The sequence below is a fragment of the Cucumis sativus genome, chromosome 1 (assembly GCF_000004075.3).
Source record: "Cucumis sativus cultivar 9930 chromosome 1, Cucumber_9930_V3, whole genome shotgun sequence".
NCBI classification, from domain to species: Eukaryota; Viridiplantae; Streptophyta; class Magnoliopsida; order Cucurbitales; family Cucurbitaceae; genus Cucumis; species Cucumis sativus.
Window position 1 is genome coordinate 7,226,994 of NC_026655.2, and position 13,524 is coordinate 7,240,517.

The 13,524-nt window shown below is 30.7% G+C and overlaps 2 protein-coding genes across 2 annotated transcripts; both read left to right on the forward strand.

Annotated features, from left to right (window-relative positions):
* Positions 1-3,467: 3,467 nt before the first annotated feature.
* LOC101216183 (purine permease 3) lies at positions 3,468-4,925 on the forward strand. Its single transcript, XM_004146581.3, has 2 exons — positions 3,468-4,255; positions 4,505-4,925. Exons 1-2 carry the CDS (start codon positions 3,512-3,514, stop codon positions 4,859-4,861), a joined length of 1,101 nt encoding a protein of 366 aa, XP_004146629.2. The 5' UTR covers positions 3,468-3,511; the 3' UTR covers positions 4,862-4,925.
* A 2,330-nt stretch (positions 4,926-7,255) lies between these two features.
* On the forward strand, positions 7,256-11,216 carry LOC101216428 (G-type lectin S-receptor-like serine/threonine-protein kinase At1g11330). The gene is made up of 6 exons (XM_031882347.1): positions 7,256-9,026; positions 9,221-9,531; positions 9,886-10,096; positions 10,210-10,450; positions 10,576-10,726; positions 10,821-11,216. Exons 1-6 carry the CDS (start codon positions 7,658-7,660, stop codon positions 11,139-11,141), a joined length of 2,604 nt encoding a protein of 867 aa, XP_031738207.1. The 5' UTR covers positions 7,256-7,657; the 3' UTR covers positions 11,142-11,216.
* Positions 11,217-13,524: the final 2,308 nt, after the last annotated feature.

A 13,524-nucleotide genomic window follows, 5' to 3' on the forward strand; every position in this document is an offset into this window, starting at 1 on the left:
GAATCATATAATTTCAAATTTTAACAAGGCTGAAGATGCAGAGGGCTCAAAAAACACGAGTGAACTCTCTCTTTTAAGTTGAGACGTACTGAGTTGAGTTATGAAGTATGAAGTTAATATATTAGAGTTAGAAAGTTTATGTTTAGAATATGAATAAGTTGTTTAACTATATATATATGGGAGTTGGGAAGTATGTGTTTAGGTTGAAGTTCTTAAATATGATAAAAAAATTGGTTAGTCAATGTCGATTTTGGCCTCAAACTAACGTCAACCATAAATTTGATGTGTCGAGATTTTTGTTGTTTGGTTCTCATTGATTTTGAAGACCTTGGTATCATTGCCAATGTCGACCACGAGCAATCCATCTCCTTGTCGGTTTAATGCTGCTTTAAAAGAAAAATTATTGTAAATATATAACAAAATGTTAGAAAATATTTACAAATATAATAAAATTTCATAACGATAGATGGTGATAGACTAAGTCATTATATAACATTTGGATTAGGAAAGACCAAATACTATGTGATATTAGTATTTAATTTTCATGTCCTCATCTTTATCTTTGGTGATAGTATAATCGTCGTGCTATGTCTGTGATTGAGATTTGTGTTGTTACCACTTTCAATAAGAAGTTTCAAACAGAAAGGGTTATTTTTTTCACACAATCTTTGGAGATTTGTTTCTTATTTTTATGGTAAAATTAAGCACAACAAAGAGATTTACAATGTTCTTTATCTGAAATGGAGAGAAATCGATTAATAATATCAACGACGTGAGCTATATCAATCTTGTCATTGCATACATCAAGCTACACCAACAGCTGAGGAAGTATACATAGAACTCCTTTAATCTCTTTTCCCTTTTCTTTCTCATTGGAAGGACTCTAAATTGGAACTGAACTTGTAGTGATTGTCAAGGGGAACACTTACTGAATTTGTTGTGTTCATGTGGAACAACATTCTCAATATATTGTTCTTGTGATAGCCACAACTAAGTATTTTCATCATGGGTATTTCTCATGCCATGAATCTCTTACAATTTTTTTATCTCACAAACATCCAACACCCATCTCACAACTCCCAAAATTGAAATTTCTAATCCCAAAAGGTGATTTATTGGTAATTTTAGAGTGGTTTTAAACAACTTTTTTGTTACAATTTTTTACCTCCCAACTCTCCAAATTGAAATTTTAACCTCAAATCAATTTCAAATCTGTTCTAGTTTTGGTAACTTTTCCAAGATGTTTTGCAGAAAAGAGGGAGAAAGAGGGAGATAAGGAATGGGGTAGGGGAATTTTAAAAATACAAGTCAATTTTTTACAACTAAATAAAGAAAAGAAGTTGTTTTTAGAAAGTTGGTTTTGTATTTGGAATTTGGTTAAGAATTAATCCTTCTATTCAATAAAATAGACAAATTACTATAGACATGGAAAGAAAATAGACTTAATTTTTTTAAAAAAAAATACTAGATAATTACCAAAAAAGACAAAAAAATATATATATAATGAAAATGAAGTTCATGACCTAATATTTTAAATTTGGCAGAAATAACAAATTAACAAGTCCAGTTCAATTGAAATTTTTAAATGACCAAAATGCTCACATAGTTAAAAGTGTGTAACTTTATCTAATTATCATCTGATGGTCATATTATTACCACTAATTATCAATGATATCGATTATTATTTGATTGTTGTCAGAAATATTGTCTAATTGTTATTTGATGTATATTATTAATCTAATTGTTAATATACTCATTTACCATCTCATTATTATTTTATTTAATATGATATCATTACCATCTGCTGACATTTTTTTTATAATTACTAAGTAGTTTATCAAGAATCATTTCACTATCTTTCATGTTTTGTCAATTGCTAAAGATTTTTTTTTATTACATTATGATTGTCATCTAATTTCCTTACATTTTTCTTTTGTTCATTTCTATGCAATTTTTTATTATTCTTCATTTTTGTAATCTCATAAGTACATTGTAGATCATCTCATTTGCCACGATGGAAAAATGACTATTGGAAGCTTAACTTTGTCTATATTACTTCTTTTTTTTCAATTTTAGTTAACTTTCTGAAATAGACATTTGATTACCATCTTATTGTTACATTATACTTTTTTTTTCCTTTTAGTTTTTATCTTCTTTTTTTTTTTTTTTTTCCTTTTAGTTAGCCTTTTGAAATAATCATTTAATTTATTGTCGTCTAATTGTCACAAAATTTTCTAGTCCAACGAAGTGGATCAAAGCTTCATGTGATATTTCATTCTCTTTCTTCTCGTTTGTATTCTAATGGCAGCAAATTTCGATTAGGAACTCCTTCCTCCGCCACCACTGTCGTCGCTCTGTCAATATGAATGGAGTAACCGAAGAGAAATCAGAAGCTTGGAGTCTCTCAGAGAACTTGTAGAGAAGAGGTTTAGAGATTTCAATTTCCAAGTTTTCTCTCAAGTACACTAAATGAGTCTGTCGCCTCGACTCAAACCTTAACCGTCCTACCGAAATCTTCACTTCCTTTCAAATTCTTTGAGTTGTTATTGACTCTCCATACAACTAGTACCATATTCTTCAAGTGTGGAGTCATTCGCTCACATGATCAACACGCTAAAAAACAATATAAGAATCTCGTTCTAAGATAAGAATCTCTATTTCAATTTTGAGGAGGCATTCAAGCATAAAAAAATAAGGTTAGGAGGAAGGAAAGAGGGTAACTTTGGTATCTATAAAAATAAATTATAGTTTTATACTAAAAAAAATAATTGAAAATAAAAATTGAAAAACCAAAAAGATAAATTTTCTAGTTAATTACACAAGAGATATTACAGTTTAGTTATATTAATTTGAAATTTTCATTATTGCATTATACCAACTGCATTAGATTAGGAAGAAGGAAAGAGGGTAACTTTGGTATTATAAAAATAAATTAACATCATTTTTTATTTATCTAATATTATTAATAAACTTTGTCATATTTGTAATATTCTAAATAGAGGTTCTACAGGCTTAATTTTAATAAAAGATTTTGTTATCTAGTGCAAATTTCCATTTTTAAGGGTCATTTGCATAAATAACATTTAAGTAAAAAATAATAGGATATAGGAATATTTTTTAAAATAGCAAAATAAATTAAAATATTTACAAGCTAGAGCAAAATTTTAGATTTTATCAATGATAGTCTTCTATTACTATAACATATCAATGACTGGATAAGCTCTGAATTAGTCGTGTTTGCTAATTATTTGTCACAATTAGGATTGGTTATTTCCAATTTTCTCACATTGAAAGTTATGAAAGATGTAAGAGATGTGCAATCAATTGGTATCGTAATCGTTATGGAGGGAAGGGGACAACTCAACAAACATTACACCAAAATTAGCAAGATAAATGGGCATGCAAAAAGTGTTCATTTATTAAACATAGTGATCTCACAATATTAATACATCAATGGATATATCAACCATCATCATTGGATGCTGCAAACAACCTTGAGTGCACACACTCCATGGACCAACAACAACAACAAACCACCCCCGCCATGAGAAGGACTCTTCTTGTTTTCAATTGCTTTTTGTTAGCCGTCGGTACCTGCGGTGGTCCTTTGCTTATGCGTTTGTATTTCCTTCACGGCGGAAACCGCGTCTGGCTCTCCACCTTTCTAGAAACCGGCGGATGTCCAATTATTTTCATCCCCTTGCTAATTAGTTACATTCATCGCCGCCGGCGTCGTGCCCACTCCCTTAACCCATCGGAATCTACCAACTCCACCGAGATGATCTTCATGAAGTCACGCCTATTTTTAGCCTCCGGTGTCATCGGCATCATCACCGGCTTCGTGGATTTCTTATACGCTTACGGCGTCGCTCGAATACCCGTTTCCACGTCAGCTTTAATTCGTGCGTGTCAGCTGGCGTTCACAGCAGGCTTCGCGTTCTGGCTAGTGAAACAGAAATTCACAGCCTATTCAATAAACTCCGTCGTTTTGGTTACCGCCGGAGGGGCAATTTTGGCATTACATACAAGTGGAGATCGCCGTGCCGGAGAATCCAATAGAGAATACATCGAAGGGTTCTTAACGACCGTAGCAGCGTCGGTTGTGTACGGATTCATTCTGCCCCTTGTGGAATTGACCTACAAAAAAGCTCGTCAGCAAATCACCTACACTTTAGTCCTTGAAGTTCAGTTGATTATGTCATTGTTCGCCACCCTCGTATGCTCCATTGCCATGTTAATCAACAACGATTTCCAGGTAATAATAATTAAAACATTAATCAAATACTATTTGTTACGTTATAATAACAATCATAACGATCATAAATCACTTATGGCGTGATGAAGAAAATCCCAATAAGCTAGTAGCTTAAACACAAGACTTGTCTTACTTTAATACCAATTTAAATCATCAAATTCATTGATCGAAACATAAATTTAATATTATATCACTTAGTTTGTTCATTTAACATATTGATTTTTTTTCTTTTTTTTTGCATGTATGTAGATGATTGCAATGGAAGCTGAAGCATTTGGATTAGGAAAGGCCAAATACTATGTGATATTAGTATTGAGTGCCATAATTTGGCAAGGTTTCTTTTTAGGAGTGATAGGGGTTATTTTCAGCTCCTCATCTTTTTTTTCCGGGATAATAATCGCCGTCCTATTGCCGGTCACTGAGATTCTTGCCGTTGTCACTTTCAATGAGAAGTTTCAAGCGGAAAAAACTATTTCTTTGATACTCAATCTTTGGGGTTTTGTATCTTATTTTTATGGTGAAATTAAACACAACAAAAAAAAGATGAAGAACTTAGAGCTCCAAAGACGTGCAGAAACAACGACTACTCAAATTACAAACATCTAAATTAAACAAGATTATATATCAATTAAACAACCTTCCACTCTTCAGTAATCCCAATATATCGATTCTAATATTTCAATATGATCTCTATTATTTTTTGGTCTTTCCCAATTATCCCAACTATCCCAACAAAACATGAAACTTGGCTATATTCTCCAATTACTGAAACAAAAAAATTGAGTTAGTATTAATTTAGACGTTTGTAATTTGAGGAGTCGTTGTTTCTGCACGTCTTTGGAGCTCTAACTTCATCTTTTTCTTGTTGTGTTTAAATTTCACCATAAAAATATGATAATACAAAACCCCAAAGATTGAGTGTCAAAGAAATAGTTTTTTCCGCTTGAAGCTTCTCATTGAAAGTGATAACGGCAAGAATCTCAGTGACCGGCAATAGCACGTCGATTACTACATCCTGCAAAACAAAAGTGGGGAGCTGAAAATAACCTCAATCACTCCTAAAAAGAATCGAAAAGTTGCAAAATATATAAGACAAAATTAGGGATATGTAAAGAGTTTTAGGATTACTTTTTGAAAAGTTGAGTTTTAAGACAAAACAGAAGTATAAAATATTCGTAATACACTTGCATGAGAACTTCTTTTCATCTCTTTTTTTTCCAAAACAATGTGAAACGTAACATGCTTTCTTCCCAAAACAAGGTGAAACATGCTTTGCTTTCTCTCACCTTTTCTCTCATCTTTCTCTGACTTCTCTCTACTTACTTTCTCCCAAGCTCACTTGCAATTCCTTTAGAATTTTGTAACCACTCTTAAACAAACTCTTTGGTTGTTCTAGTACGTGTTTATGTTCTTTTTTTTTACTATAGATAGTCCCCTTGTTTATGTTTGCACTCCTTTGTTCTCCTTTTTGTGAAATATAAAGCTTAAATGTATGATCAAAACTCAATATTTTTCTAAGTGATTTAGGGTTGTTGGACACATATCTAGAGAGTCTTTTTGTTATTGTTTTCACGGACACTTCCAAAAATGGCAAAATAAGTTATAATAATTAAGTTCATACCACACACACTTTATTATTTGCGAAAATAACAAAAACGAAGCTCAACCCACACATCAAGAAGTAAAATGTCACATATGTCTTCGTTACTAATATATGTTTGTTACACCTTATACACGTATGTTACACCTAATACCATTTGATACACCTAATACTTCTTGATTGATACACTTGATGCACCTGATACTTTTTTATACACTTGATACCTTTTGATAGACATTTAAAACATTACTAATATATGTTTGATATACCTGATGCATTGCAGATACATTTAGTATTCTCCACTTATACAATTGATTGATTAAATACGGTTGATATGCTTGAAGTTCTACTTATTCACTTAATATACATTTGTAAACTTGGTTCATATACTTAATAATGATTCACATTACTGATATGCTTTAACAATATATTGTTGATATACTTAATAATGATACACTGAGTTACATCATTCATATATTTAATAATACTCTAATGAACGGCATAAAATTTGAAAAAATGAAAAATCACGTACTAAGTATATTAAACAATTAATACATATAATACAAGTATATCACAACACTGATATACACAACTAAGACAAAGGTAAAACCAAAACAAAATTAATGTAGAAAATAAAACAAAATAATTTAGAATCAGATTCAACTCAAAATACACATCAAAAAAAGTAAAAGAAAAATATAAAAGGAAGTTAAATTACTTCAATCAACAACCATTATATTTCATATTACAATTATTGTAGTATTAATATTCTAAAATTAGGATTAAGACAGAAAAATAAATAATTTTTCTAGTATAAGAATAAACAAATAATTATGACCTTAAAAAGTGAGAAAATAAATAAATAATGAGTAGCGCATTAAAAAGATAAAAAAAAAAAAATTATTGAATAACAACAAATTTAAAATGGAGAAGTGAAAATTTTGTCATACTTGTAAAATTCTAAAAAACAATGTGTTATAATTGTTATATCATATTCTCAAAATGCTATCTTATGCAATTTTTCTTTTTAATCTTACACACATCTTGTCCTTCCAAAATTGAAATGTCTAATCCAAAAAAACAATTATATACTCTTTTTTTTTTTTTTTTTTTGTGATTTAGGGTGATTTTACAAGTTTTTAACTACGGTTTTTGTATCATGCAACTTCCAAACTTTAAATGTCTATCATAAATCAATTATATACTTATTTTATATGATTTATGGTGATTCTATACACATGTTTTAGAAAGTTTTTAACTAATATTTTTGTATCTCGCTTTAAATGTGTTCTATCCCAATTCGATTATATACTTGCTTTATGTGATTTAGGGTGATTTTTCATATGTTTAAGAAGGATTTTTCTAACTACTATTTTTGTATCTTGCAAGCACCTCGGTAGGTCAACCATTACGGAAAATCCTGAAAACTCAATTCATTTGTTCTTAAGAAATTGTGGACTAAAAATGTATGTTTTTGAAAACTCGAAAACCAAACTCTCCTATTATCTCAAAATCTATCCATAGTAGAGTCTATCATCTATGAGCTCGTATGAGTGATATAATCTATCTATAGACTCATCTAAATTTTGATGTTTCGGGAGATTCATTCACATTATAATAAATTTGTTAATATTTGACCCAAACATCATATTTGCAACTTGCAATTGCACACAAAGTTATTTGTAAAAAAATTAACCCAATGTCTTTTTCCTGTTTTGTTGGTTAGAGACTCAACACTCAACCACCAAAGTTGACAACCAGCTTCCCCTTCCAATGGTTATATCATAATATGACTGTCTTATATGTACATATACATACTGTTTTCCACTCTAATTTCTTCCATAATTATCTTTCCTTCTGCCTCACCCATGAAACCCAAAAACATCTTCCCCTTTTCATATCTTCTTTTTCTTCTTCTTCTTTCATTTACTTGTTTCTCTCCAACGTTTTGCTTAGCCAATGATACCATCACATCAGAAATTTTTATCAAAGACCCTGCTTCTTTAATTTCTAGTTCCAGTTCCTTTCAATTGGGCTTCTTCACACCTCCGAACTCTACCACCCGATATGTCGGAATTTGGTACATCAACATTCCTTCACACACAATAGTATGGGTGGCCAACAGAGAGAATCCCCTCAAAGATGCTTCTGGAATTTTCACAATTTCTATGGATGGAAATCTTGTCGTCTTAGATGGAGACCACACCGTCCTCTGGTCTTCTAATGTTTCCGCTTCTTCCAAAACCAACACAAGCGCTCGGATTTTAGATTCAGGTAACCTTGTTTTGGAAGATAATGCTTCTGGGAACATTTTATGGGAGAGTTTCAAACACCCTTCTGATAAATTCTTGCCTACCATGAAATTCATCACTAACACAAGAACAAAAGAGATGATCAAGCTTACCTCATGGAACACCTCTTCTAATCCATCCACAGGAAATTTTTCTGTAGCACTAGAAGTTGTCAGTATTCCTGAAGCTGTGATTTGGAATAATAATGACAACGTTCATTGGCGATCGGGTCCATGGAACGGTCAGTCGTTTATCGGAATACCTGAAATGGACTCTGTTTATCTCTCTGGGTTTAACCTTGTAATCCAAAACCAAGAATACACTTTCTCTGTTCCTCAAAATTACAGTGTTGAAGAATTTGGTTTTTTGTTTTTGACCTCGCAAGGGAATTTTGTACAATTGTATTGGAATCCTCAAGAGAGAGATTGGAACTTTAATTGGATTGCTATAAAGACAGAGTGTGATTACTATGGTACTTGTGGGGCGTTTGGGATTTGTGATCCAAAAGCTTCTCCTATTTGCAGCTGTTTAAAAGGGTTTAAGCCAAAGAACGAAAACGAATGGAATCAAGGAAATTGGGGTGCTGGGTGTGTGAGAAGGACGCCATTCAAATGCATTAATAACAGTGCTGAAGGAGATGGGTTTCTAACAGTTGAAAGGGTTAAATTGCCATATTTTGTACAGTGGTCTGATTTGGGGTTTACTGAAGATGATTGCAAACAAGAGTGCTTGAACAATTGTTCCTGTAATGCTTATGCATATGAAAATGGCATTCGCTGTATGCTATGGAGTAAAAGTGATTTAATTGATATACAAAAGTTTGAGAGCGGTGGAGCTACTCTTTACATACGACTGCCATATGCAGAATTAGATAATACAAGTATGTACTCTTCCCTAAGGTTTGACTTTAAAGTTGGTTACCATAGTTTCCTACATTTTGTAAACAAAAATTAGAGTAAGAACTGAGGAATCAAATATAACACAAACTTCGAACTCAAATGTGGGTATATGGATTTGGAATCTCTAACTATTGGGTTATATTTTACATATTTTGATATTGTTTTCAATTGGCAGATAATGGAAAAGATAAGAAGTGGATTAGTGTAGCGATTGCGGTACCAGTGACATTTGTCATCTTGATCATCATCGTCATATCGTTTTGGTGGAAATATACGACTCGCAGAAAGAAATTAAAAACCACATCTGACGACGAAGGAAAAGGAATTTTGGATCTGCCAAAGGAAGATGATATGAATAATATGATTGAGGATGATATCAAACATGAAGACCTACCTTCTTATGGTTATGAGGAGCTAGCAATTGCAACCAACAATTTTGATACGAATAACAAACTTGGGAAAGGTGGATTTGGTTCAGTGTACAAGGTGAGAAGAGATGCTTTTATATATTAACCAAAAATTAGAGCAAATAGCACAACTTAGAAAATAAAGTAAAAATACTATAACGATAAAAGCTATCAATAATAATAGCTTTAATAATGATCCTAACAAAAAAAACATTTCCCAAATTAAAAGTCGCTAGCAACTATGATGGTTGTTATTATCACTTTAGCTTTCAATTTTGATATGGTAATTAGACTTGGAATTTTAAGTATTTTACCAAATTTTGCTCAATTATTTTTTTTCCTTAATTGACGTTTATGCAACTTAGATGCTAAGTTAATAATTACATTAATTATAAGCAGATGGGAGTTAATTAAATAATGGTCTGTTTTTCAGGGAAAATTGTCAAATGGACAAGAAATAGCAGTGAAGAAGCTTGAAGGAACCTCCCGCCAAGGGTATGAAGAATTTAAAAATGAAGTGAGACTGATTTCTAAACTACAACATAGGAATCTTGTGCGTTTGTTTGGGTATTGCATCGAAAGAGAAGAGCAAATGCTAATATATGAGTACATGCCCAATCTAAGTTTGAATGCTTTAATCTTTGGTGAGTTATTTTAATAATAATTTTGTTGGAATTTGTTTTCTCTTCTGGATTTTTGCTTTCGACTTTAGATCAGTAGACGACATTCACTGACCAAAACAAACATCTTTGTGTAGGCTCTTCCAAACGTGAAGTACTTTTGAATTGGAGACAGAGATTTAACATTATTGATGGAATTGCTCGAGGCCTTCTTTATCTTCATAGAGATTCAAGAGTAAAAATCATTCATAGAGATCTTAAAGCAAGTAATATTTTGTTAGACCAAGATTTTAACCCTAAAATTTCAGACTTTGGCTTGGCAAGAATTTTGTTTGACAATGAAATCCAAGCCAACACTCAAAGATTCGCTGGAACTTTGTAAGGACACTTTTGATGGAACCATATATTTACAGTAATTAAATTTCATTTCTTTTATGCGTAGCTTGCTAACAAAAATTAGTGCTTTTGTGTTTCTCTTTAATTTGTTTATTTTATGAATGCAGTGGATATGTGTCTCCTGAATATGCAATGGACGGTCTGTTTTCAGAGAAGTCGGATGTCTACAGTTTTGGAGTTTTATTGCTTGAAATTATCAGTGGGAGAAAAAATACAGGATTCCAACCCCATGAACAAGCCTTAAGCTTATTAGAACTTGTATGTCAGCAAAAACTCTATACTCATAATCTTCAAATGATAATATTCAAATAAATCTCAGTAATTCATACAGTTTTTACTGACTTGGTTTCAGGCATGGACGTTGTGGATGGAGGACAATCTTATTCCTTTAATTGAAGAAGCAATATATGAATCGTGCTACCAACAGGAGATGTTTAGATGCATTCAAGTGGGGCTGTTATGCGTTCAAAAATATGTAAATGATAGGCCAAATATCTCAACTATTATTTCAATGCTCAATAGTGAAAGCTTAGATCTACCTTCTCCAAAGGAACTTGGCTTTATTGGTAATAGTAGACCATGTGAAAGTAACAGTACAGAATCATCGTCTCAACGAAATTTAAATAAAGATTCTGTAAATAATGTTACACTCACCACAATTGTAGGTCGATAGTCTATTGATTAAGTAAAAAAAACTCATTTGTTTTATGTATTATCTAAGTTAATGCAACTTTTTTTTCCTGCTTAAGAATCTTCTCTCGAACATACCTAAGATATGCATACCAGTCAACAATGGTTTCTACGTACATATATTATGTTAGACATTATTCCTAATCATAGAATATAAATTTTTAACCTAAGTTTACATTTTGAAATACCAAATTAGCGTTGACTTTTATTATTAAAATATTTGTCTTATTCCCTAGTTTGATTTTTTTAAAAAAAAAAAACTTTGCTGGCAAGTTGCAAAAATCACGTTTATAGAGTGTTTGGTTGCAATTACATTCTTTAACTTTTAATGGTATAAATTGAGATCTCCCTTTTTTACAAGCCATACAATTAGACTTTATAAGTTACGTACTTGTAGAATTTATAACAATTAATTAACTATATTAAGCTTGAAGAGTTTAGAGTAGGGGTGAGCATGATAGACTGAAAAATCGAGCCAATCGACCAAACTGAAGTCGATCAATCGAAAAATGAGAGACATCGGTTAGGGTTAACTTTGAAAAGTTATTTCAAATCTAGAAATTTCAAAAAGTATTTTAAAGTGTTAAACCGACCCAACAAAAGCCGATCGACTCTTACTCATCAAAGTTGAGGTCGGTTTAACACTTTACTAAATTGAATATTGTTGGTTTTTTATCATTGAAATTTGAGGGTGTAATTGCAACAACGATTGTATTATAAGATTGATTTTTTTGGATCGACTACATTTGATAAGTCCCACAAAGTTAAATAAATATACATGGAGAGGGAGTGAAAGAATGAAACTGTGATTTTAAAGTCGATTGTTCAAATTAATCTATGCCAATCTTAGCTAACCTGGCTTGTTTTTATCTTAATCATTTATTAAATTCATGTTATCCTAGTATGTTCATAAAAGATAGACAAATTAAGGATGGTAAGGAATTCTTTTTGTAGTTTTTTTTTCTTTTCATATGTTCAAAAGAATAAATTCATTTTATTGTCCCACTAATCTCTCATAGGATACAATCTTAACAAAGTTGAATTATTATATGCTCATACATGACATTTGAGTAGTTTGTGTGTGTGTTTTTTTAATATAGTTAAGTTATAAAAGTTGCATCAACTGGAATTAAAATAACTATATATCCATACGTTGAAACATCCATCAATTGAAGTGATTAATTGTATCAAGTAGAAATAAAATAACTATTTGCAAGTCAATACATTCATCAATTGAAATGGTCAACATATATCAATATGTTTTAACCTCGAATAATTAAGCACTCCTATAACATAGAATAATTTCAATTTCTAATGTGTGCATATATATAAGTATTATTAATAATAACATATAGTTGCTAATTCAAATATTTCTTTTATTCACACCAGTAACTATCGAGCAAATCTCAATATCGATATTGATGGTGTGAACATCAATATTTGAAAGCAAAGTTCAATAAAATTGAATGCATTTTCCAATTAATTTCCATCAATATTTTAAATTGAATTGAAACCATCTAGAAACATTCATGAACAAATTTAACATTTATAATTAATTTTGTAGCTTTTTAAAATTTAAATTATTTAGGTTTGATTTTCGTTAGGTATTAACTCATTTGAGTTTTAAATTTTATAGATGTTTCAGTTTCATATTTATTTGACTTTATTTTGTATCATGATGAAGAGTTACAGGGTTATTAGCTTGTAATATCAATTTATTCTATTGTGTCGAGTTTTCTCCTCTCTTTCTTTCTTTTTATATTCAACTTGACCAGTTGAGTTGAATGTAGGTATCCAAGAATTGTCATATCCAAATAATTTGATGTTGCTATTCTACTAGAATTAATCATTATATCTTGCAAAGATGATCGTTGTAGCTGCTTACAACTCGTACATAGCAAATAATTTTCTCCAAGGAACACTAATTAGAAGAATTTTTCAATTACGTATTAAAGTTTTATTTCAATTGAACTATTGTTTTTTTCTAGATTGAATATTATTACTATGTACATTAGGTATTGTATCTAGTTGAGGGTGTATTTAGTTTTTGTTAAGTGTATTTGCTTTTTATAAGTTTTGAATGACCTCTTCCTTTCATATAAAATTGAAAATTTAATTATAATATAGACTAAAATTATATGTACGTCAATTATAGACTCATTATAACGAAACCATACATTATAATAAACCAACAGCCCAAATATCTATAATATTAAAAAGAAATAGTTGCAAATTTAATCATTAGGTATAAAATAATTAAAGATATAACAATATTTAAAAAGAATACATTCACACAAATTTTTGTTATATTTGTATTTTTCTAAAAAAATATTATTATATATAATAATACTTAGTTTGAATAAAAT